The sequence below is a fragment of the Engraulis encrasicolus genome, chromosome 9 (assembly GCF_034702125.1).
Source record: "Engraulis encrasicolus isolate BLACKSEA-1 chromosome 9, IST_EnEncr_1.0, whole genome shotgun sequence".
NCBI lineage: Eukaryota > Metazoa > Chordata > Actinopteri > Clupeiformes > Engraulidae > Engraulis > Engraulis encrasicolus.
In genome coordinates, this window is record NC_085865.1 from 48197694 (window position 1) to 48223578 (window position 25885).

General features: G+C 43.2%; 1 protein-coding gene across 1 annotated transcript; it reads left to right on the plus strand.

The window, feature by feature from the left end:
* Nucleotides 1–5928: 5928 nt before the first annotated feature.
* On the plus strand, nt 5929–25847 carry LOC134455301 (xin actin-binding repeat-containing protein 1). The gene is made up of 8 exons (XM_063206323.1): nt 5929–6036; nt 7251–7769; nt 8481–8559; nt 13770–13912; nt 14885–14932; nt 16194–23027; nt 24011–24141; nt 24943–25847. The coding sequence occupies exons 1-8, from the start codon at nt 5929–5931 to the stop codon at nt 25085–25087; spliced, it is 8007 nt and encodes a 2668-aa protein (XP_063062393.1). The 3' UTR covers nt 25088–25847.
* Nucleotides 25848–25885: the final 38 nt, after the last annotated feature.

A 25885-nucleotide genomic window follows, 5' to 3' on the forward strand; every position in this document is an offset into this window, starting at 1 on the left:
AGCATTGAAAACGCTCTGTACAGATATGCTGCAAGTCAGGGTTATCACTTGTAGCCAATTGCATTTTAATGGCTGGCAATAATCTTGATATTTTTAACAGGACGTCATGCCGCCATGCAGACCACCTAATATTATGAAACTTTCCCAATTTCAAAAAAGAGATCCCATTTTCTTCACAAAGCTTCTGCAATGCAGCTTTTTTTTCCCGCACCACCTTTCTGTAAATAAAATTGCAGCAGCCTGACCACTGACTGATTGAACGTCTTGCAGTATGGAACATTACGGTCAGCTGATTTTGCGCAATTCTCCAGCGTGTGTGCAGTGCACAGAACGTGCACAAGAGAGTCTCCGATCGCCACTAGTCCCCTCAGTTTCGGTACAACACCGTTGTACACCCCGACGTTAACAGCTGCTCCGTCTGTGCACACAGCGACCACTTTTGTTCTCCAGTCGTCCAATCCCGAGTCACGAAAAAGTTTCACAAGCCCATCTGTAATTGCCTGTGCCGTGCGGTCGGCACCCAGTTCAATAAATCCGAGGAAGTCTGACGAAAACTCTCCATTGCTGGATACTGACACAATGTAAACGATTTCCTGCTCAGTTTTAGTGATATCCTCAGATCCGTCAAAAAGCAGTCCCCAAAATTGAGCAGCCTGCAACTTTGCTCGTAACTCCCCGCTGACAGTTTGTGCGATGCTCTGCATAATCCTCGTCCCCCCTTCACGTGAATGATAAGCAGTCCCTACATTAACTCCTAACCGCTTCAGCAGAGGAATATCCTCCGCAAATGAAGACATGGGACGTGCATGTTTGGCTTTATGGAAAGCAAGAAGAAAAACATTAAAAAGAGCTTGCCTTTGTTCCTCAGTAAGCTTATCTCGCCATTTGCTAAGTGGACGACTTGCTATGTCTTCTCGGCTAGCTTGTTTATTAGTAATGGCTTGCACTACTGCGGTATGTTCCTTGCTCTTTTCGTGTTTGGTAAATGACGGATGGTTGAAATTCTTCGACCCTTTATAAAACGCACCTGTCTTGTCTGCTAGCTGTGGATGTGCACGGCAAGTTTTGCACCACATTTCAGTCCGCTCATCATTAGCCTCAAGCCAGGGAACGTCTTGCAGCCACTTCTCAGAAAAAAGTATTTTCTTCGGCTCTGGCTCCAGTTGCTGTTTCTTAGTTGGGGGCGAAACTCCAAAGAAGCTGCTTACTGTTGTCTGTTTCTTTTTAGACATTTTTTAGACTTTTTTGACTGTAATTACCAACATTTTACACCAATATACACTGGTAACATGAACAGCGATGTGAAATATTTCGAGAGGGATGGCTCAACTTCTAGGCAGTACGCAAGAGCGCGGTAGTGACCCAAGTGGCAGTGCGCATCGCTCATTTTTGGTGCGCATGCGCACCTGCGTACCAGTTATGTGCACCCCTGAATTATGCTCCCACACGCACACAGCAAAACTGAAGGCATTAAAGTGAGAGCATGTCATAAAGGTGTGTGTGTCTGTTATGCTGTATACTGTAAGGAATGTACATCATGCGGTATGCTGTCACTAATTCATAGCCACAGAAACATGTGTTTTCAACAGCAGTGTACGTAAGTGTATTCCTAGAGCAGGGCAACACTCACACAGATTTTTTAAACATTTCTTCATACTGGTTGATTGCCAAATTATTAAAGCAAAATCAAACAGTTTTTAGTCGTTTGACCTCCTACTGGCTGAGAGCAGAATTGTCTCTCTCTCAGAATTGCCTGACTAGCTGGAGACATACCTTAAATTACGAATGTAACCGGGTGAGCCCGAGTGCACATTTTTGCTTCATGAGGACCGGAGCATTTTGCTCGATACTGGAGGTATCATCTAGGGGGCAGATAGCCAATGAGGACTCTCATTATTTTCTCCTCCATTGTTTGACTCTACTGTGACATCAATATGGAAGTTCCGAAGATCACCCGTCACGGTTCTGTCAATACTGCACCATACTGCACGCCTCTGCGTACATTGTACATTGGTGCTCTACCGTGCCCAAAATGGACATACAATTGGTATGATAACACGTTTGTGCACAAAAAGTGCACAAGCTCGCTATTCTGTTGCAAGCATGTCCCTGACCTAAACTATTAGTGAGGCCTAAGCACTCGGAAGGCAGCAAAGCAGCAAAATATGTGCTTGTACACTGTAACACTGCACCATTGAAAATACTGTCCCATGTTTAGTGCACAGGCAAAAGGGATACATACTGAATGCTTTTGGGGGGGGGGGGGTCTTTTATGACATTATTGATGACCGGACAGTTTGAGAGGTGGACAAGAAGCGAATGGGGAGAGAGATTGGGGTAAGGTCGGCAAATGACCCTGGCCGGGAATCGAACCCTGGTCGGTCGCATGGCAGACGAGTGCCCTAACAGTTGGCCACGGCAGGGCCTTTCCTTCACTTTCTAAAACAAGGTTTCCCTCTGCCTGTGTCTAAAAAAGAGACATAGAGTATGAAAGACAGCAGGCACACTTGTATGGTGTGGGCCAGACACTTTTTATGCCAGCTCATGTGACGCTAGGTCCTGACCCACACCTCAAAGGTTCCCTCCGGCACCCACAGCTCCAGTTCCGTCGCATCCTCCTACCAGGGCTGAAATGGGACACAAAATCAGGCCGGGCATTTTCAGCTAAGAAAATACCGCCAGGCATTGAGCGAGACAGTAAAGCCTATGGCAACATTTTAAATCTTAATTATTAATCATCTATTACGAGCTATTTTGATCACAAAAGCCAAAATGAATATTTAAATCCGACTCAGAGAGCTTTAGTGGCTTGAGGACTGACACCACTGCACTGAGGGGAGGACCAGGCCAAAATCATAAGCAGTCCACCGGGCAAAGGTGTAGTGAGTGGTGGGGATATTACAATGGCAAATTGTCCATGCTAAGATTTTTGCAGGAGGCCTATATTTGTGAAAAACTGGAGGGGACAAGCTAGGATCTCAAAAGTGGTATGGACATGTCCCCACCATCAACACCTAAAATTACACCCATGCCACCGGGCAAATGCCATGTATGTATTATGGCCAATCCAGCCATGGTCACCCCCCAGTGAGAGTAGTAAATGTGCCTGGATGAGCAGTGTCACAGTGTCACAGTGACATGACCTCCAGACCCTACCCCAGGAACACTCCCAGTCAGCTAACACTGTGACTGGAGTCAGTTATTACAGCACACGAGGAGTTAATAAATTACTTCTAATTTGACAGGGGAGGTGGTTAAGTGGGAAAATGACAGTTTCATAATGTTTGTGTTGATGGCTGGGCATTTTTTACTATCCTCTACGGTCAACATGACACAATTTTAATACGTGTACACCTACATTCCGATGAATGTGTGTATACATTTTTGAGACAGCCTGTGTAACACACACATATGTAATTAGCGCAGGCAGCGTACAACATACGTATAATATACTCTGTACTTCACTCTTGAAGTACATAGCTCTTGAAAACCAAGCAGTCTCTCATTCTTTAGAAAGTCCTATCTCTCGTTCAAGAACAGCACTTCATCTGAACACCTCCAACACACTTCCCCTGCCGCGTCTGCTTCTCTCCGCTAGTGCTCCTGGTGCTTGTTCATTATGATGAGTGCTCGCAGGGCTGGATTGGCCATAAGGCATACGGGGCATTTGCCCAGTGGACTGTTGATGATTTTGGCCTGAATCTCCCCTCAATGGTATCAGTTTCCATGCCACTGCAGCAGGTCTCGTCAAGATAGTCAGATATCAATAAAGCATTTTGGCTGCTAGGGTCAAATTAGCTCATATTAGATGCCAAAAAATGTTGTCAAAGGCTTCATTTGTCTTTCTCAGTGCCTGGTGGACTGGCCTTGGCTAAAAATGCCCGGCCTGAATTTTCCTCCCACCTCAGCCCTCCCTGAGTGCTCGCCACTCACAGCGGGGTCACATATAATACCGCAGCTTGAGTGTGCCTCCTCACCTGTAAGTTGGTTCAAACACAACAGGCCACAGTAATAGATAGCATTCCTTCAAACACTATTGAACTCAATGGAGCACTCCATGAGCTGCAACGTTGTGCCAGTGTGTTGCTGCATATGGGTCAATGACATTTTTTGGGCTCAGATGTCAAGTGGTACCACCACTGCTAATGCCCATAAATTAATTAGTAGGCCCAATTGGTAGTTGATGTACTGCAATGAATAGGCTGGATAATCCATTAAAACAAGAATAAAATAATTGAATCCATACAATAGTGGCATTCGCTGTGTTTGCACCACCCTGACATGCTACTACTAAAACATTGTTGACCTATATACTGTTGGGACAAACAACATATCCAGCCGTATGCACTAGCATTTTTACCATTTCATTACAAATGTTTTTGTGTACAACAGGAGTCCGCATATTGCATGTACATGTTACATTCCATTGCATAGCCTATACTACGTACAGCTTTACATTCTGCATTGATATCGGTGTTAAAATGTCTTGAATTACAATTGCCTTTTACAGTTTCCGTACACCTCCAAGCTCATTAAAGACAAGGGACTTTGCACATGGAGGATGGCGTGTGTGTCTTGTGATGCGGAATGTGATGCACACACACAGCAACATTCTGACAACGGACAGCCTGGATATAAAGGTACTTTTTCATTCATTTTCACTCATTTAAAACTACTGTCTTTAAAATAATATGTCTGTGCAAGGTGTGTAGAATACTGCGCTGTCATATTGATTATTTTTGTAGTGTGCACGTCATATGAAGTAGGATAGGATTTTTTGGTCATAGGGTATATTGTCTTGTTGGTTGCGATGTAGTGCACAAAAAACTTGAAATGCGATCATAAATGTTCTCATGCATATTTTGTTGTACTCGCATTTGAAATATTATTCAGAATAGAATGTATGGTAATTTGCAATATACTGAGTTAAAGAAAATGTTCAATATAACCAACAGTTTGGTAACAGTTTAACGTTTACATACAGCATTTGTGAATTTGTTAAATAGAAAATGCTGCATTTTTTTGGAAATAATGGCATTATAGAACAGCCTCTAGCAGGTGTCAAATATCATAGCTGGGGAAGGCCAGTTCAGAATATTGATCAAAATAGGTGCTTGGATTTGCAGAAGATGTCCGATACTAAGTCAATAATTTGTAGCATGGTAAACGAATGGCAAAACTGAAGATGACACACTTCCTTAAAGGGGTCAAAGGTGATGTCTATAGAGCAGCATCTCCTAATAAGGCAAGTTTCTGTGGTAATATGCGGGAGAGCACTGGCCTAAACAATGCATGTACACATAAAAAAACTGGTTAAGTGTTATGGGAATATAAAGCAAGTTGGAATGTTGTTGTAATAGAATTTCTGCGGTTGTCAGTCAGCATTCTCTGTCCCGGGCTGTGTTGGTTTGATAATGTGTCTTACAATTGGTGTAATGACACATTTTTATTAACAGATGAGGTCTGTCATTTATTTACTGTGCATTTGCGTCTGTGATACCACCACAGAGTTTAACCATGTTAGTTTCGCTGAGTTCTGTTAGACCAAGTGGCTCAATGAATGAAAATGGGTTTCTCCAGAGAAATTTACATGAATAGTATGACTGACAGAAAGGCCTTTAAAAATAGTTTAAATCTTACAGATAAACTTGAAGATGATGGTAATGTGTATTAAAGATGATGACTCCGGTGTATTGCGGCAGGGTTTCCAGTGGTATGTCAGAGAATTCCAGACAGTCTTTAAAGGTCAAATCATCATATCAACAAAACTGTGTGTGTGTGTGTGTGTGTGTGTGTGTGTGTGTGTGTGTGTGTGTGTGTGTGTGTGTGTGTGTGTGTGTGTGTGTGTGTGTGTGTGTGTGTGTGTGTGTGTGTGTGTGTGTGTGTGTGTGTGTGTGCATGTATGTGTGTCCAGAGCGGTGATTAAGAATGGAGGTGAAGGGTATTCTGAGGAGGAGCCAGTCCTTGAAGAGTGTGAGTGTGGAGAGGCCACCGGTGTCCATCCCTGGGATAGGACTCAGGGACAGGAAGAAGTCTGTATCTCAACTGGTGGCAGAGTGAGTCAAACATCCCATCTCATTGGAGTGCACGGTCAGGCAAACTGACAGACAGACAGACATACACAAAAACAGACAGACAGACAGACAGACAGACAGACAGACAGACAGACAGACAGACAGACAGACAGACAGACATACACACACACACACACACAGCTGCTCACTGTCTCCACACTCAGACTCACTCAGTTCCCCTTTCAGTTATTGATTTTTAGCAACTTGCTTATTGACAATTTATGTACAGTAATATCAGCAGCCTTTCTGAATTACATACACGTAATTGATATCTGCACTTACAGATACCGGTACTCTGAGAGTGGACAAATACCATTGTCACAGTATGTCAAACAAAAGGTGAGTATATTGGCAACTGAAGACATACTGTACATGTACTAGCCAGGCTGTGCCCTCCTAGTGACGCAACACCTTCAGCGTTGCAAATAGTCAGGTCAAGAGCAATGCAAGTACTTTCTGAGTTCCAAAAAATATGGGAACTCCTTTCACTGTGTCGGGAAGCAAGCCACCATAAGCAAACCAAGGGAGGTGGGTCAACCATGCCGTTTGGGAAATGTTAATTGTTATGCTCTTGGTCAGACCAAGTCTCAAAGAGTTTTGAACGTCGATGATAATCAGGCTAAAGGTGCACCTTCTTCAATCACAACTGATTGAACTCAAAGTCATACTCTATCTGAAATAAGGCTGGGTAAAAAATTGATTAATTGATTTAATCGATTTCATTTAAAATTCACAATAATCGATTCACAGGGCACATGATCTGTTTTTTTTGTTCTTTTTCTTTTTGTTCTTTTTGTTTAACTAAGGTCTATGGAAAATACCCAGTAGGTATTAGTCAATTAGGCCCAGGCCTGCTAATTAAAAATGATCAATCGGTTAGCACTGTCAAGCCACAACTCTTTGAAATGTTTATGTAAAAATAGGCTAAAGCGTCTTTTGGGGGAACTCCTGGCACCAAGAGGGGAATGGATTGAATCTAATCAAATCGAATCGAATCGTGATTAATCAATTTAAAGCCCTTAAAAATCGAAATCGAAAATTGAAATCGATCCAGGAACATGGCTGTGACACCCAGCCCTAGTCTGAAATGAGCTGCACTTCAATCAGAAAGAATTTAATTTGAATGTCACCTAAGAACTGTTGTACAAACAGCTTACATACACTTCTGTCCTCAAGACCTCCCCAACACGTTCACCGACCTCTACCGCTGCCCCTGCCCCTGCCCCAGCCCCGGCCCGTGCCCAAGTCAATGCCCCCGGGAGTGACTCCAACACAGAGGCCATCCCTGAGCCTGAGCCTGAGCCTGAGCCAGAGCCGGAGCTGGAGCCGGAACCCCTGGTGCCTGTGGCGCGGACTGTGGGGGTGAGGGAGCGCTCCAGGTCCCTATGCGAGAGGCAGCCCCTGGCCCTGTCCCGTGCAAGGTCCATGGAGAGCCTACCTCTCAGCAGTGGTGGTGGTGGTGGTACATCCGGTGGGGGTACCAGTGCACTGAGGGCACTCTTCGAGTCAAAGGTCTCGACCCCTAGAGAGCTGAAGAGCAGGGCGGGCACTCCCAGCATGCCTCTGGTGAATGGGCACGCCCACATGGGTGACCACGGGGCAAATGAGGACACACAGGAAGACTATGGACAGGAGCAGGATGTTGGGGAGGATATTACCCACAATGCCTCAGCTCACAGGAGTGAGGAACAGGAGGTAACCCAAAAGGTGAGAGTTACAGGGGTTGCGAAGCCACCCCAAGTGAAACAACCTGCTTTTTTTTCCAAAATATAAAGCACTTGCGAGATGTTCTATGTGGTTCATTCAGCTAATTGAGGGCATATTCTTGTTTGCCATGGCATATTTATGCCAAGCTATGCTTTGAGCAGCAGTATACATATATGTTGTAATTTCAGCACACTTGCTGATTATCAGCCAGCCAGTGCAGTGGAAAGATGTTTTTTTAATTTACTTCAAAATGGCATTGAAAAGTCCTATGATGTACTTTGTAAGAGTAGAGGCCTATGTTTTATAATCGGGACCGTATTAAGACACTGTGGTGTCCCTGAGCACTAAACCTTGCAGGTTGCCCCTCCATGAACAATATTTGTAAGGTTTACTGTATAAAAAGAAAGTGAATAAAGAAGCACTCGTCAGATTTCTTTTTTCAATTTTAATCGCCTCACATCACAGACGTTTCGGGCTCACACCCCTCTTCAGTGTGAAATGGCGACTTCCTGATCCTTGTAAGGTTTACTGTATGTCATGTGGTGCCCCCTAATTGGCTGTATATGATTGGTGCCCCTGGGCACTGTTCCACTGCCCCTTATGGATAATCCGGTCCTGTTTATAATATATAGTATAATTATAATTCCACTGAGGAAAACATTGAGCTTTGTGTTGACCTTTTGCCACCTGATCTTGAAGGTTGCAAGAAGAACCCGCTCAGAACGACGAAAGACTGTCACCGGGGTGCCGGACTGGACGAATCAAACATCCGAGGAGAGTAAGACCATAAGAATCAGAGCGTAATTAGGGCTGCAACTGACGATTATTTTAATAGTCGACTAATCGATAGGTCTAGACACAGTTAGTCACGATTAGTCGTGAAAAAAAAGACTTGCTCCAACCTCCAACAAACCTTCCTGGCCTCCTGGCTTCTTCATACGTGCTGGGCAATTTTAGGTTCCTATAAAGTAATAAAGCATTAGGGAAGTAAGTAAAAAAAACATTGAATTAAATGAAACGATTAGTCGACAATGAAAATTCTTGTCGACAAATTTTTATAGTCGATTAGTCACGATTAGTCTACTACTCGTTGCAGCCCTAAACGTAATTCAAATAGGTGTTTACCGTCTAGTCCAGCGGTCTCCAATTATTCTTCCCCAAGGGTCAAATTATGTAGCGCAAATGAGGCTGAGGGCCAAACAAATCACCCGACCTTATGGCCACAGATGGCACACATATGTGTTTTCATTTGTTCCAACCTCATGGTAGGCCTTCTGTTTGCCATGCCCGGGCCGGATCTGGCCCACGGGCCGCTATTGGGTGTTTACTGTCTATTCTGTGATATAATAGGACAACTTGACCTCAGACGCCATAATCAAGTAGTGTGTGTTTGCTCTAGTCCTTTACTACAATAATTCACAATTCTTCATTGAGGTAAGAGAGCAGTGACAACACCGGCATTAGTTGTACTTAGCTAATGCAGTAGTACAGTCTGAAATCCCCAGTATTAACCAGTGGCATTTTATGATAATCTAGTCTCACAGAGTTCTTTTAAAAGGACACAAACTGTAAAGCTTCATCCTTGCCTTCTAGCTTCCTTTCCTTTCGGGTAATACCGCAAAAATGACTCTGACCCACAATGTTGGGGCTGGGATGCAGCAGTGCAGTACAGTACAGTATCGGGACCACCATAGCACAATAACCCCCGGCTCTCCATACACACACCCACCACCACCTACCCCCTGCTGGGCTAATGGCCGACTGAGTCAGCCCCGCTCCAGAATAGTAGAGGGGCCACAGGGCCTAGGCCTAAAAATAGACTCCTGGCAGGCAGCCTGCACCCACCGTCCCTTGAAGGTGGCTGAGATGACAGGACAGGGTCAGCTGTTGCAAGAATGGGAGCAGTCAGAGACCCAGTGACACACACACACACACACACACACACACACACACACACACACACATGCACACACACACATGCAAACACACAAACACACACACACACACACCCTCGCGCACGCGCAAACACACACGTACGCACACGTACGCGCACACACACACGCACGCACGCAGGCATACACACACGCGCGCGCGCGCACATACACGCATACACGCACGCACGCATACACGAACGCCCACACGCACATACACACACACGCACACACACACGCACGCTCACGCTCACGCACACGCTCACGCACACACGGGGGGACGATTTTAGCCCCCTCATGCAGTTGTACGGGAACAGGGAAAGGGCTCTCCAATGATAGCAACACTGTCCAGTCTGCTCGAGTCTTGTCGAGTCTAGTGGTGCCATGTGGTGATCTATGAGTTAGCTGCCTCCTTCTCTTTGCCTTGGTGAGTGTGTGTTTAATATTACTACAGCATGAGTTTAATGGTAAATGGTAAATGGACTGCATTTTTATAAAGTAGAAGTAGAAGTAGAAGTAGAAGTAGAAGTAGAAGTAGAAGTAGAACACTTGGAAGTAGTACACTTTCAGGTGTAATAACAACGCTAGTGGTATGATATTACATTGTTTCCACTTTGTATGTATGTATTGTATGCAGGGTGCGATTTGTCAGAAAACCAGAGGGGGGGTTATGTTTCAGATTTCGAGCAATATCAATGGAGTTACAATAAATTGCAATTAAAGTCATGTAGAAAAAGTGGTGATATCAAAACCAGAAGGGGGGACAATCCCCCCCATCCCCCCCTACAAATCGCACCCTGATTGTATGTACGTAATGTAATAGTATTGTAATTACATCTGTAAGACTACTTCTACTTCATACAAGCCTGACTGCATGGTCGTGTGTGAAGCATGAAGTAAATAATTATGTTGCATCATAGGTCTATCTGGGTCATTGGAGTACTGCATGGGATCATGTCGGGGAAATTAACTCTTTGAGGAATACCATCACATGTAGTTGATTAAGAACCATAACAAACAAATCAGCGAGATTTTTAAAACATAGAGTTCTATGGGAGCTGTAGAATGTTAGAGTGAAATTCTAGAACTACTCTGTACTGTACTCCTGAAAAGGTTAAAGGTGGGGAGTGATTTACTGGCTTGGGTACATAGGTCCATATAGTGGTCACTGTGTGAGGTCTTTGTCGAGATAATTATAAGGAGAAGTTTGTTATATTTCCTTATAATTTGTTGCCAGGAATGCTTCTTGCAATGGTAAAATTGGTAAATGGTAATTCATAGGTCATCATAGTTTTCTCCAGATTCCCATCAGTTGTTAACAGCATTAAGTAGATTACTTTTGAAAGTGGGCATATGAATTAAACATCATCTCTGTATATGCACAGATTTGATGTAAGAGTGATTTATGCACAAATGCATTACTGAAAACTGTTACCAAGGTTTTCTCCAGGTCCTCACTTTACCGCCTCTGCTATCTCCTAGACTGTTGCTAAGGGAAAATATGAGAGTAAAGCAGTGACAATCAACTCTCTTTGCATATATTTGAACTGTGCTCACACTGTAAAACATTGCAGCCAGTTAAACCTAAAAAAAAATAAGTTAGTTAAGTAAACTGGAGAAAGCCTCAAGTTGAGTTAAGTCTCAAGTTGAGTTAGCTTGCAAACTCAAGGCAGCAGGGCAACTCTCTTTTTTACGTTTAACTGGCTGCAATGTTTTACAATGCACAAGATTCAAGACCAGCACCATAAGCTTTTGAGTCTGTTGGAGTCTGTAAGAAGAGGACAGTAAAATTATTCACTCAGCATCAACCATGTGGTCATAATGTAGGCCTACCACACATACGTGTACTTGTTTCGACACCACTGGAAATGTTTAGTTTGGAGCACTACGTTAAACTTCGGCTTTTTTCGCACACCTCAGCTGGCAGGTGCGTCGGAGATGGCACCATGGGTCACTCAGCAATAGTTTAAAGAAACTCCCGCACACTGACCATTTCGCTGTTCTTTCTTTAATAAACGACGTTTCGGTACTAGACCTTCATCAAATTCTGGTAATTCTGGTACTTTATTCTAGTTTTACATCTATTAGCACTAATACATATGTGTACAATGTTAATGCCTGAATAAATAACTTGTAAGGCATGTACTAAGCAAAATCAAACATTGGTTAGGCATGTATTCACAAATTTGTTCTTCATGCACAATTAGGGATTTATTACCAATATAACCTTGATAAGGCCTTGATTTCGCTTAGTACATGCCTTACAAGTTCCTGATACTAGCATTAACAATGTATGTACCCTATTAGTGCTAATAGATGTAACATTAAAATAAAGTGTTACCGAAATTCTTAATGAACTTAAATGTCATTTCCTTATAATTGGACAGTCTGCCCATGTGTTGTAGTTCCAGTTCACACCGTACAGTATGGACCATCTGGCCTGCAAAGTGCTGGCTGAAGGCTATTTCTGTTTTCTGAGAACAGTGCTGGTTCTCGTGCATCAAACTGTCTGCTTGCGTCCAAAATAGCTTGTCAAAAAGGTCTAAAGTACAGCATGCATGTGAGAGTTCGCTACTGCATTCATATTGAAGTAGGCCTACTGTATATTATGTAGGCCTATATGATGCTGTATAATGTACAATAGACCTCCTTGTGTACAGTGTATATGAAAAGTAAACTTTTGACGTTATTAGATATTTTTACATATATATTAGATATTTGGGCCTAGGTTCATAATCAGTCAATACTTCATGGAAACTGTGTCACAAGGATATAAATATGGCCCCAGCCAAGATCTTCGTCATGTGACTACTAACTCTCTGCTGCTCCCTGACTTGTGTCTATAAACACTATGACAGGATATTTCCCATAACAGTTATCAAGGTACTCGATCACACAGCTTAATGGTCACCAAACCTGCTTCATGTTACTGCAATCTCATTGCTCATATTGTCCAGTCAATGTAGACAAAGCTCCCCATACTTTGTGTTGAATGCAGAGATGTACAAAGTAGAAGTGAAAGAAAAGGTAGCCATGGTCTAGTGGTTAGAGAGGTGGTCTTAAAGGGGTATGCCACTATTTTGGGGCTTAATACAGTTAAAATCGTTGGCTGGGGTTTATAAAGGTGGTAAAGTGTCATTAGCATGCTACACGGATCCATTGACTTTCACTAGCTTAGTGACATATTCCCTCTTTTAACTTGTCTTAAAGCAAGACAACGGTTAACATGAAAAATAAGGCACTTTACCACCTGTATAAACCCCAGCCAACGATTTTAACTGTATTAAGCCCCAAAATAGTGGCATACCCCTTTAAGATCGGAAGGTTGCAGGTTCCCAACCTTATCTCTCCCTACACCTCCAGCCATGGCTGAAGGCAGCGCCGTTGAGCAAGGCACCTAACCCCACATTGCTCCAGGGACTGTAATCAATACCCTGTATCTACATAAATGTAAGTCGCTTTGGATAAAAGCATCAGCTAAGTGTAATGTAATATAATGTCATGAAAAGTTAACACTCTCATTAGGTACTCAATAGCTACAGAGGAACAACTTGTGTTATTATAACTACGCAATATCTTGTGCTAGCATTGTATTTACTTCTACTCTGTACACCTCTGGTTGTACGTACGCATATACGTACTAGCTTGTACCTCTTGGGAGATATAAATAGTTATATTCAGTCACTTCTGAAATGCCCTTTAAATACCCCTGTAGGCTGTAGTCAAGCAAGCAGCTGTTGTTGTGCCTGATACGATCCCGAGGAGGCAGGCAGGCCGAGCGAGCGAGCTGGTGGAGATGGATGTGTGGGACTGCTAAGTAGGTTACCCGTTAGCAAAGATAGCAAAGCCAACTCCTTTAAGCAACACCACTGATGCCTTAGCATGATGTCATTTGGGGAACAGCAGCACAGGCATTGGCAATAGTCCATTTAGTTCACCGAAAGCAACTATATTCAGAGCAGCAACGTGAAAGTAGAATATAAATCTGGCCTAAGTTTCCACCGGCCCAGACAAGCGGCGACCTATACATAAATACATGTTTACTGGGTCGTTGCAGGAGAGAAGAGGAGATCTATTGCAGACTTCCGTGACAGCGACTTTCTCCACGTACGGGAGAAGCCCAGCGTTTCTGTCAGAGCCATGTCTGCACTCTACCAGTCCAAAGTGGCAGCAGACGGCTCAGGACGTCCCTTGAAGCAAGTGGGTACACAGACACTGTGTGTGTGTGTGTGTGTGTGTGTGTGTGTGTGTGTGTGTGTGTGTGTGTGTGTGTGTGTGTGTGTGTGTGTTTATTGTCAAATGTCTTATTTATGTGTTTAGTTTCACTGCACATTGGTGACTAGGCAAACGCAATTTCAAATGTCTGTGCCAACCTTTTTACATAGATTTTTGACAATGAAATGATAACTTCTGCCAATTTCAATATGTTGTATTGCTCACGCTACTCTTGACTTGTCAGTACACTGTGATGCTGCATTTTTCGAGTCAGCCCTTTCAGAGATCTGAGCTAATCTAATGGGGCAGATTTTGTTTACATTCAACATATACTTAACATAGGCCAACTCCAAATATTATCCCAAAAGGTATCACTGTTTGTTAGTTGTCCGCTGATGTTGCATAACCTTTTCAATGTTCTTGGGAAGAAATCAAGATTAAAAAAAAAAATGTAAACACACACCTGGCCCCATTACAATGACCAGGATCTTAGAAAACGCTGATTTTTTTTTTCTCAGGTAGACCCTGACAAGTCGAGGGTAGTGTGAGAATTACAACTACATGTTGAAATTGGCAGAAGTTACCCTTTAAGAGCCCTTGACTTGATTTGACATACACGTTATACAAGATGATACATAAATGCAGTACACATAATGTTTACCCATATTTCACTTTTTTAAAAGTACAAATTGCCCTTTGAGATGAGCAATCGTTGTTTTATTTTGTTTGTGGTTCATGAGATCAAACAGTCAACACACTTAGAAAATCAAATATGCGCTTTCTGGGCGATTGCTCAAGATTGAAGTGCTACAAAAACATTTGCAGCTTGTGGCTGTACTGCTAATCAGATTTGGTTCGTCAAGGGCCAAGATTAAATTTGGCATGGATAATGATGATAGTCGTGTGTGTGTGTGAGTGTGTGTGTGCAGTGAATAACATTACAACTCAATTTCTCAGGAAATGGATTCTTCCAGCCCATCTGGAAACAGACCAAAAACAATTAAGGTAAGACAAATGATGTGTGGGTAATTTGCATGTGAACTTAACAAATAAACACAAGGTTCAGGTTTTGAGAGGTTTTTTTTATATTGACATATACTGTAGTGCATCGCATTTGTCAGTCAGTCATCGCATTTGAAACCTGTGCAAAGAGAGTAGCACAGCCCTCATGTGAACTCACACTAACAGCTTCAGGCACAGAGGGGGTGACGTTTCATGATGGCTAAATGCATGTCTCCTATAGTCATCTGTTGCTAGGTGGCTTCTCCAAGGCAACACAAACCGACAGTTACACTGAATACTGGTCTACATCGGAGCTAGCTGGCTTCCATTACATGGGACTCGTGAGCACTGAAATCACCATTCTGTCTGGTTTCAGTTGAGGACATTAATCCAGGGGTTTTCCACTGTTTTCTGTTTAAGAAAACTGCAATAGATAAATAGGTAAATGAATCATGAGGTGTTTTTTCCATTTCAGAAAATACATTGATGCTGTATTGTGTCATTTCAGAAGGAATATACGGAACAATAGTTTAACTTTCTAAACCTATGTAATGAATGTTGTGTGCTGTGTCCGTGTAACCAAACCAGATAGAATATATAGTGGAATCAGGAACTATGAAGTACTGGATTGCCCAAACCAAAATATCTCTGAATGGGCAGCTTTTTAAATAACTGGTTCATGACCCAGACACACACAGAGGGCCTTAAGATGGATTAAGATGTCCTGGAGACACTAGGCTACAGGTTACTGTGGGCCCTCCCTAGTAAATACATTTCACAAAAAAGTAATATAGACAAAGTCATAATGACAAGTTAGGAATTAAGGATATCATGTCTGCCAACTGGACTCAATACAACAGATGAAATCTCGTCATAATTCTGCAATTTTTCATTCTTGGCTGATCAGGGGCCCCCTGGCAGGTGAGGGCCCCTAGGCTGCAGCCATATCTAGCCTGTGCGTTAATCTGGCCCTGCACACACACACACACACACACACACACACACACACACACACACACACACACACACACACACACACACACACACACACACACACACACACACACACACACAGGCAGCTGTTCTGTCTACTACTGGGCTATGAATGGAGTGGTGTGCCTAACCTGCTGCCTTGTGCATGGTGCATGCTGTCACGGAGGTATGAAGTACTGCAGACTGCATAGTGCATCCAACAAGAATTTCACCAATGCGTCTGAAAGACTGAAACCATAACAATGTTTACTCTGCACTTTTCCCCTTCAAGATGACAGAGGACCCCCGAGCCTCCAAAGGTGGTATTTCAGTGGCACACCTGCCAAATAAACCCCTGCAGAGAGCTGGAAATAGCCCGCAGCAGGCTCAGACTGCAAACTTGCCCCAAAATCCCACACACCCACAGTGCCACTCGCCCGTGCCTCCTCCTCCGCCTCCTTCCAAGGAGGCAGTCTCGGCCTTGCACCAGCAGCGGCAGAAATGCGAGCTGAAGCGTATAATGAAGCACACTTGCCCTGAGCTGAGCAGCCTGGACAGGGCGGTGGACGCGGAGCTCGCTGAAGTCTGGGACCCAGAGAAAGCAGCTGCAGACACTGGATACCAGGGAGAGGTCCTGTCGAGGCGGTGGATATTTGAGAACTGTCCTCCACAACAAGACAACATGGGGGACCCTGCTGACTCGAAGGCACAGCCAGGGGGAGGAGTGGGACTAGGCCGGGCCTTGGGGGGACCGCAGAGAAGGGCGCCGCCCCCTAGGCCTCCCCCACCCAGGCCTCCGCCACAAATGACAAGGCCTCAGCCTGTTGGGAGTTCCGGAACAGCGCAGGTCCAAAAGGAATGTCCTGTGAACCAATCACAGTCACAGACCTCTGTGCTGCCGCCAGAGGTCGTTTATGGAGATCAACCAGATAGTAATAATGTGGAGGAAGAAATAATCAGAGCCGATGTCCGCGCGACACGAATGATGTTCGAGTCGCAGACTATACCGAAACGCACAGACAGCCCTGAAAATGCATCACCAATGAAGGTAGTGGTCACAGATGAGGAGAGGGGGTCTGTCAAAAAGAAATTGAGAGTTTTTACCTCACACAATCAATCCAGCTGTGACAAAACAAAACCGGTCCTGGACAACACACAAGTATCTCCAGTAACTGTTGAAAGCGCTGCAGATACACAACAACAAGATGAAACTGAGGTGTACATGGGGATCTCCAATATAAAAAATGTCTTTGAGAAAAAATCAGCTGGTCAACCACCACTAAGGTTTAAGGCCACAGGATATGTTGCTAGCAAGCATGTAGAGGTAAAGAATAAAAAACCTGAAGCAGAAAAGCGTGAAAGTGGGCATGTCACTCTGCAACGCACTCCAGCCTCTCAAGAAAGTATCACTGTTGAGGAGGAGCAACAAAAAGCAAATGTAAAAGATAGAGCACAGCTGTTTGAGTCCACAAGTGGGCATGTCGCTGTGCAACACAGTCAAGCCACTCAAGAGAGTACCACTGCTGAGGAGGAGCAACAAAAAGCAAATGTAAAAGATAGAGCACAGCTGTTTGAGTCCACACCGTTTAATACAATTAACCGCAGGGAAGGAGCTGACGTAGTGGACACGGCCATGAATGAAAGACTAAAGTCTCTGTTCCACTTTAATGCCATTCATGGGCATGGAACCATAATTGAATCCTTTGAGGCTGGTACGGCCAAAAAAGCCACATACAACTTCACCAAAGGGTGTTGTCCAGAAGTCCTAGTGGAGGATGTCATTACTGGGAACATTAAAAATATTTTACTTCAGATTTTACCAAGGGCTAACCTCGTACCCCGAGTAAACGTCATAAAGGAAGATGAGCAGGGCAACGTTGAAATGAAAAACACTGAAGTGCCCATCCAACAGCTTCCATTTACAGCGCACCAAGAGAAAGAATGTAGCACGGTCAATCTGATTCAGGTGGTGGAGGATCTTCTCGCCATGGATAATTCTTCGCAAAAAGGCGTCATCATCCAGCAGATACCCCAAAAGGGCATCCAGGCATCTGTGTACTCGCTCTTTAGTCATGGGGATATAAAGGGAGTCCAAGACGAACAACAAATGGAGACAGCCTCTCCTGAGGAAGCTGAGGAGGAAGTCAAAGGCGACGTGAAGGGAGCCATTAGAAGCCTGATGGCCGGTTCCAAGGGCAAAACAAACCCTCCTGGCCCACGCAAAGTTGATCGAATTGAGAAAGGGAATGTGAAACTGTTCATGAAGTGCATTGAGAAGGGAGATCTGCAGTACCTTAAAAGCCTCCAGAAGACACCATCTGAGGAAGACCTTACTTCACCCTCTGAGGAGGGGAAAGGGCAAATTGCTGAGGAGACTGAGGTGGAGTTTGTTCCTGGCACTGTTAAGAATATTAAAAGTCTGTTCTGTCAACCTAGTAGTACGCCTACTCCCAATTATGATTACAGCAAAAGGGCCCCGACATTCCAAAAAGCAAATAATTCAAACAGTGCAGTAAAATGCCCTCCTGGCGAATCCACAAGCAAAAGCACTACGGATGAGATCACTTCCTCGGTAGCGTGTGAAAAATTACCTGCTGTTCCGGTGCAGGACCAATCAACTATCTCAAGCACCACCTGTGATGAAACCCAAAATGAAGAGAGACCCCCACGCAAAGACTTGGTGGAGGCAGTACAGGGCGATCTCAACAATCTTGAGGCAGCCATTTTAAGTCTTCAAGAAGCCACATTGGAGGCAAAGGCTCTTCAGCAGAGTCTGCAGGAGAAGCAGGGGGCAAAAGAACAACACAAAAAGATTTTCATAACTGAGAGGGATGATTTTGCAGACCAAGAACATGTCTTTCTTGCACAACCACAGCACCCTGACAATAGTCTTCCGGTGAGGCCTGCTAATTACTCAGTTACCCAATCTAGCCCCCCATCTCTCCCATCTAGGCCCCCAGTTGGACCAGGTGGCTTCCCAGTTCAAGTCCAGCATGCTGTTACACCAGCGTATAAAACTGAAAGCCTGGCTCCCGCTGAAGAGAAGCGAGGGCCCACAAAGGAAAGTAAGACTTCAGACAACCAAGCTGAGGATGAGTGGGAAACTCACGACAGTCCAGAAGAAAGTGATGCTGTCATAATTAAGAAGGGCCATCTGCAGGAAACCATAAGGTCCTTAAAGAGCAGCTCAAGCGAGCCTCCGTCACAAGAAGAAAAGGAGGAAATAGTCAAAGGTAGCGTCCATGCAGCCCTCCAGTCTTTGGGCCAATCCAACTTCAATACCAGCCAGGGAGATTTCACAGCAGCAAAGATTTATAGGGATGCAGGAAAGTCATATGAACTGAAAAAGAAGGCAAAGAACGTAGAATATGTAGTTCAACCCACTAAAGAATCAGTCTGTCCTACTAAGAATATTTCAACTCAGAATGTTGTGACTCCAGATAAAGATAGTTTAACTCTAAATGAGCAATCAACTCCAAGTGTCACAACTCCAGTGACTTCAACAAATGACAATTCAACAGCAAATGTAACAAGTCCAATAGTACCAGTTAAAGACAGCTCAATTCCTAATGATTCAAATCCAGTGGACCAAAAGCCACCACAAGAGGAGGAAATCATCAAAGGTAGTGTCCATGCAGCACTCCAGTCTTTGGGTCAATCCAGTTTTAATATCACGCAGGGGGATTATACAGCAGCAATGATTTACAAGAATGCAGGAAAGTCCAGTGAACAGAAAAAGAAGGCAAAGAATGAATCATTGCCTACTGCTGAGGACAGATCAACACAAAATTTCATGACTCCAGTTACTCCAGTGCCTCAGGCAAAAGACAGTGTCACTCCAAATGTTGTGACTCCAGTGAGTCCAGCCAAAGAGAGTTCAACTCTGAGTGAGCCAAAAAAGAAGGCCAAGAATGTAGAACATGTAGTTCAAACCAGTGATGACTCCATTACTCCAATTACTCCAGTGACTCAGGCAAAAAAGAGTGACAATACAAATGTTGTGACTCCAGAAAAAGAAAGTTCAACTCCAGATGTTGCAACTCCAGTGACTGCAGTTAAAGCAAGTTCCACTCTCAATGATGTCACTCCAGTGAATCCAGCTAAGGACAGTTCAACTCCGATTGATCAGAAAAAGAAGGAAAAGAATGTAGAACATGTGGTCAAATCTAGTGATGAATCAGTGTCTCCTGCTAAAGACAGTTGGACTCCAAATGTCATGACTCCAGCTAAAGACATGAATGTCATGACTCAAGCGACTCTAACTAAAGATAGTTTGACACCAAATGCATCAGATCCAGTGGTCAAAAAGATACCCACCTTAGCATTAGACAAAGACTCTGTAGTAGAAGACTCTGCACAATCAAATCAGAGTACACCAGAGACACCCACATGTATAAACTCGCCACAAATACCTACATCAAAAAGATCTAAAAAGAAAGGCAAAAAGACAGGTATTCCAAAGCCTGCTATTCCTCCCAAGCCAGACCATTTGAAAAAACAGCCTGTTAACAAAGACAAAGAAGACAGGTCATTACCTTCAGTGACGATCGAAAAGCAAGTACCATTAGATACCTGCAAAGATCTTGAAACTGAGCAACAGCCAGAAGTCCATGCGATGGCAAAACCTGTTAAAGATGAGGACAGCATGTCAATAGCTGCCAAGACCGCTGAAATATGTGATGACAAACATGTAGCATTAGATACTGACAAAGATATCGAAACTGAAAACAAGCAGCAAAGAGAGCCCCACCTGGAAGCAAAGCCTGTTAAAAAAGAAAAGGGAAGCATGCCCAAAGCTCCAAAGACGGCCAAAGAATCTGATAAGAAGCCAGCGGTGGTAGACATCTGCAAAGATACTGATACTGAGAAGAAAGAAGGAGAATTGAACCTTAAAGCAAAACCTGAAAACAAAGTTGAGGAAAACATGCCTGTAGCTCCTAAGACTGGCAAAAAGAAAAAGAAAAAGAGATCGGTGGTAAGCACTTGCAAAGATCTCGTAACTGACAACAACAAAGGTGAGTCCAACCTTGATACAAAGTCTGTCAACAAAGTTGAGCAAAATATCGTTACAGCTTCTAAAACCATCGAAAACGAAGACAACAAGCATGTGGTACTAGAAACAAGCAAAGATCTTGGGACTGGGAAGGAAAAAGCAGAGTCCAATGTGGAAGCAAAACCTGTTCACAAAAGTGAGGAAAGCACTTCAATAGCTGCTAAAAGCATCGGAAAGGAAGAAAAAAAGCATGTGGTGGTAGAAACTAGCAAAGATCTTGAGACTGAGATGAAGATAGAAGAAGCAAAACCTGCTGCCAACAAAGTTGAAGAAAGCACATCAATAGCTCCAGACATCGTTGGAAAACATGACAACAAGCAAGGGGTGTTAGACACAAGTAACACTCTTGACACTAAACATAAGCAACAGGTACAGTCCCCTGTGTTTGAACCCTTTTCCTACAAAGATGCCCTTTGCAGGGGTATGACAAACAGTTCTGAACACAAAGTCGCAGCAGCACTTCAAAAGACAGCTGTTACTGAGAAGCAGCAGACTGAACTGCATGAAGGAAAGAAGTCAGACAGTTCAGAGAGGCATGGCATTGTAAAACAGGCAACGTCTGACAGGCAAGACAAAGACCATCAAGAGGACAATGCCGACTCAAAGCAAGATGCAAGGGAGGTTCTCAGTTCCTTTCAAGAAGTACAAGTTGTCTCTACTGTTTCAACAGCGACGATAAGCAGTGAGTTTGTGTCAGGATTTCAAGCAGAGCTGCAAAAATGTGCTCCAACTGAACAGAGCGCAAATAAGGCTAGACCGGTAAAGCCAAAACGGATGAAGATGGCTAAAGACACTGCCACAGATGCTAAAGAACAGCCACCACCTCAGCAATGCAATAGTAGCGTTTCAGGACATGGTCCGGTGTCATGTCCAGTTACGAATGATCCCAAAGAATGCAAAGTCGTAATGAGAGAGAAGAAAGTGAAGAAGGAGAGCGTGGAGGAAAGGATCCAAAGGCTGTCAGTTCACAGGGATGAGATCATGCAAGGGAACGTGACAGCAGCGATGGAGATTTTCGACAACTTGCGCAAGCAAGAGGAGCTGAAAAGTATCCTGTCAAAAGTCGAGGAGATTGAGCAGGACACGAGTGACGTCGATGTGAAGACTTTGAGGACGATCTTTGAAAATGTCCCAGACTGGATTAGGATAAAGCCAAAGAAGTTAAGGCCAAAACAGACCAAAGTTGACGTGCTGCCAGAGGAGAAGTGCGAGTCTCCCAACAAAGGGCCAGAGATGTCCTCTATGGAACTGGCATTTGGAGATCTCGAGAAAGCAAGTGCTGAAATTTTAAATTTGAAAGAGCAAACATTGACGAAACTTCTGGATATCGAGGAAGCCATCAGGAAAGCCCTTCTGTCCGTTTCCACACTGAAATCAGAGTCAGACATCGCTGGGCTATCTGGTTTGTTAAAAGAGTCCATGACTTCTACAGAGGCCTCTCATTCTGCCAGTAATATCAGTAAAATCAGCATAGGCTCCAGTAAAAAGGCCTCGGGGAAAAAGAAAAAAGGTGCACACGCGAACCAAAGCCACAAGCCACCTGCTGTGCCAGAGGAGAGACCAGTACAAGAGCTTAATGTTCCTGTCACTAAACCAAGAACTGGCTCACCGTCCTCCTCACCTACCTATATCTCCATACAATCTGGAGTAAGAAAAGAGTCAGAGTCTTCTGTTCTATGCCAGACACAAGCATGTAGTACTTCACAGCAACATATTTCACAGTCTGAGAGATTCCAGTCCACCAAAGATCTCGTGGTGAATGGTGGCAGAGCACAGGAGAGCTTGATGAGTAATAAAAAGAGTGAGTGCACATACGTCACCAAGACTCTTAGCGCTATGGACAACCCCTTCGATCCGCATCAGTTCAACGTGCTGGAGGTGCAGACGTTGCCCAAGGGACAACGAGTCACTGAGAAGAAGATACTCAAGGAGGACTGTGAGAAAACGGATTGTTTTGGGAACAGGTACTTCTCCTCAAAGACGGTACTGACTGCACAGCCAGAGACTAGGGCGTCATCCAAGAGCAAGAAAGTGACCAGCGCCATGAGGTCAGAGGTGAAAGCGTATCCCAAAGCAAACCTGCCAAGTTTCAGAGAAGACAGGCCTCCAGTTTAGAGATGATATGTGTGAGAGAGAGAGAGAGAGAGAGAGGAAGGAGGAGAGGAGTAAAGATGGCTGTACACGCATTGATGAGGTCTTTTAATTGTACGTTGTCTCAAGACTTTCTCCAATCTTGACTGCATTTGTTTATTTTGTTTTATACAGATTTCATATGCTTGCCTTTTTCATATGCAGTTTTTGGGTTGTGCTAAATACGTATTTGCTGATAAATATTAAATTGGTTGTAATAATAAAAAAGATTTTCTTTATACAGTGACGTTTCTTATCAGATGTTAAATAATGCTAAAACTATTGATAATAAAGAGAGACAACACAATACAAGTTTTGTTTTTTCTCTTCCCCTTTAATAAACTACAGCACATTTTATCAACTGCAACTGTAGTCTTTGATTTAAAACAAGTGATTGACCTCCATAAACTGTCCACGCATCAGTATGCACATGTAAGAATAAGAACTATATTAGATGTAAGGGATGCAATGCCAAAAAGAGACTCCAATCTTAGGTGTAATGTGTAAGATTGTGGCCAGAGTAGGTATTGCAACTATGCTGCTAATTGAAAATGTGCTGCCTATTGCCAAATTTGAGCTTTTCATGAATATCGACAAATCAGTAGTTATTATGTAGTTAGTATGACCAAAGAACAATACGTTTTGCAGCTAAAAATGTCTATATCTGGAAATTCAAAATGGCGGACAATGGAGAAGATCCCCCTTTTCATGTATGAAAATAGCAATTTTCCCAGCCATAATGAATACTTAGAATTTCATGGTGGTGGTAAGTCTTCATGGAAAAGGTCACATTTGTGAATGGGCAGCATGAATTCTGGAAATAAACAACTAAAAATATTGCACGGTGCACCTTTAATACAAATTATGTTGCAATATGCCTTTATGACAGTACATGACTTATATGACCTTACACACTGTCACTACAGTTTAAACAGCCGGCAATGGACACGTGCACTGTGTGTCTGATGCCAGTCTACACCATGGAGAGAATGGCAGCAGACAAATTCATATTTCACAAGAACTGCTTCTGTTGCAAACACTGCAAAAAGAAGCTGAGGTGAGTATGTATCACTTGTTTAGAAGTCACAGAAGAGACTCAAGAATCAACTGTGATTGTATTTTATTTCAAATAAATCAATCAATCAAACACTCCAAAGACCAAATTATCAAATCAAATTACAGTCACATCATTGTGAATAAAAAATTAGATGAATGATGAAATTGTCATTTATGTGGTATTTTTTAACCCTTGTATTGTTAGAAAGCTGCATTCATCTGCAGTATTAGTGGGTATTTTTTTCTTTTTTGGGGGGCATTTTAGCCTTTATTTTTTTGTGATAGGACAGTGGAAAGAGAGACGGGGAAAGATCAGCAAATGACCGGTAGAGCTACGGCTGAGCCTTAGTGGGTCAAATTTGATCCGTGATAAAAAAAACTGAGCCTTAGGATTGGATGCGTTTTTTGAGACCTTTAGAATTTACTAAAATGGTAAAAATTAATGTTGTTGTGTTGAAACGGTTGTGTCTGAGGATTAAATGAAGCCTCATTCCAGGATAAAGAAAAGAAAATGGTTCTTTTTACATTACTTGAAAATGGATCATTTTTGACCCAAACACAATACAAGGGTTGAAGGTTGGTGACACATTCTCAGGGCAAGCCACTTAGGCCTATTAGTGTTGAACAATCACTTGGCTCACATGATTTAGAACTAATCAAAGACAGGCTTTTGATTTAGCTACGTTTTCCCTCAAATCTCAGATGATTTCAGATTAATAATAAATCGAAAATTGATAAATTAGATAGGCCATGATTAGGATATTTCAATGTAAAACTGCACACATTTTCTGTTTATCTTCAGCGTTGGCAACTACGCCCCTCTTTATGGGGAGTTTTACTGCGTGTTTCACTACCAGCAGCTGTTCAGGAGGAAAGGCAACTATGACGAGGGCTTTGGGCGACCGCAACACAAGCATCGCTGGCTGCAGATCACAGAGGACATGTAGACTTATTGTTCCATTGTTATTGTCAAGATCCACTTCTTTTAAAGGTGCACTGTGTAAATTTGTGGCCAGAGCAGGTATTGCATCTATGCTGCTCATTGAAACAGTGCTGTCTACTACTAATTTTGATCTTTGCACGAATATTTACTAAATAATGAGCTAGTATTTACTGGTATGACCAAAGTATAGTGAGAATGTCTGCCAGAATGTCTATTTCTGGAAAACCAAAATGGCGGACCATGGAGAAGATCCCCCTTTCCATGTATGAAAAGTGCAATTTTTTCCCTGTCATATTGAATGCTTAGAATTTGATGGTGGTTGTAAATATCTGTTAAAAAGGCAACATTTGTGAATGGGCAGCGGCAGCATAAATTCTGGAAATGAACAACTAAAAATATTACACGACGCACCTTTAAGGTGATGATGCATGGGGACAAGTTTTAGAGCAATCTTTCTGGGCAACGGTCCTATAAGATGTTTAGACTGTTAATCATACAGTATTTTTTATAAGAACTTGGATTAGCAGCAGACTTTTTTTCAACCATTCCATCAAAAAATTAATAGCCAATCATGATGTTGCCTCACCATATTACTCAAAAAGTTGCCCTGTGTGTAATGCTGGGAGTCTGTACCAGCATTGCTACTGTATGTTGATTGTTTTTGAATATGTAGGCCTATGAAAAATGGACTGTTCAAACATATCCCTATCTGGTATAATGGTTTCTCATGTTGGCCTATCATATATCAACACATTTAATTATAGTGTTCTTGAAGAATGAGAACAGTTTCTGTGTATTTTTT

Coding starts and splice junctions, on each gene's coding strand:
- LOC134455301 (XM_063206323.1), top strand. CDS start 5,929: ATGGAGGTGAAGGGTATTCTGAGGAGGAGCCAGTCCTTGAAGAGTGTG. Junction 13,913..14,884: donor CAGGACGTCCCTTGAAGCAA/GTGGGTACACAG, acceptor TCAATTTCTCAG/GAAATGGATTCTTCCAGCCC. Junction 14,933..16,193: donor ACAGACCAAAAACAATTAAG/GTAAGACAAATG, acceptor TTCCCCTTCAAG/ATGACAGAGGACCCCCGAGC.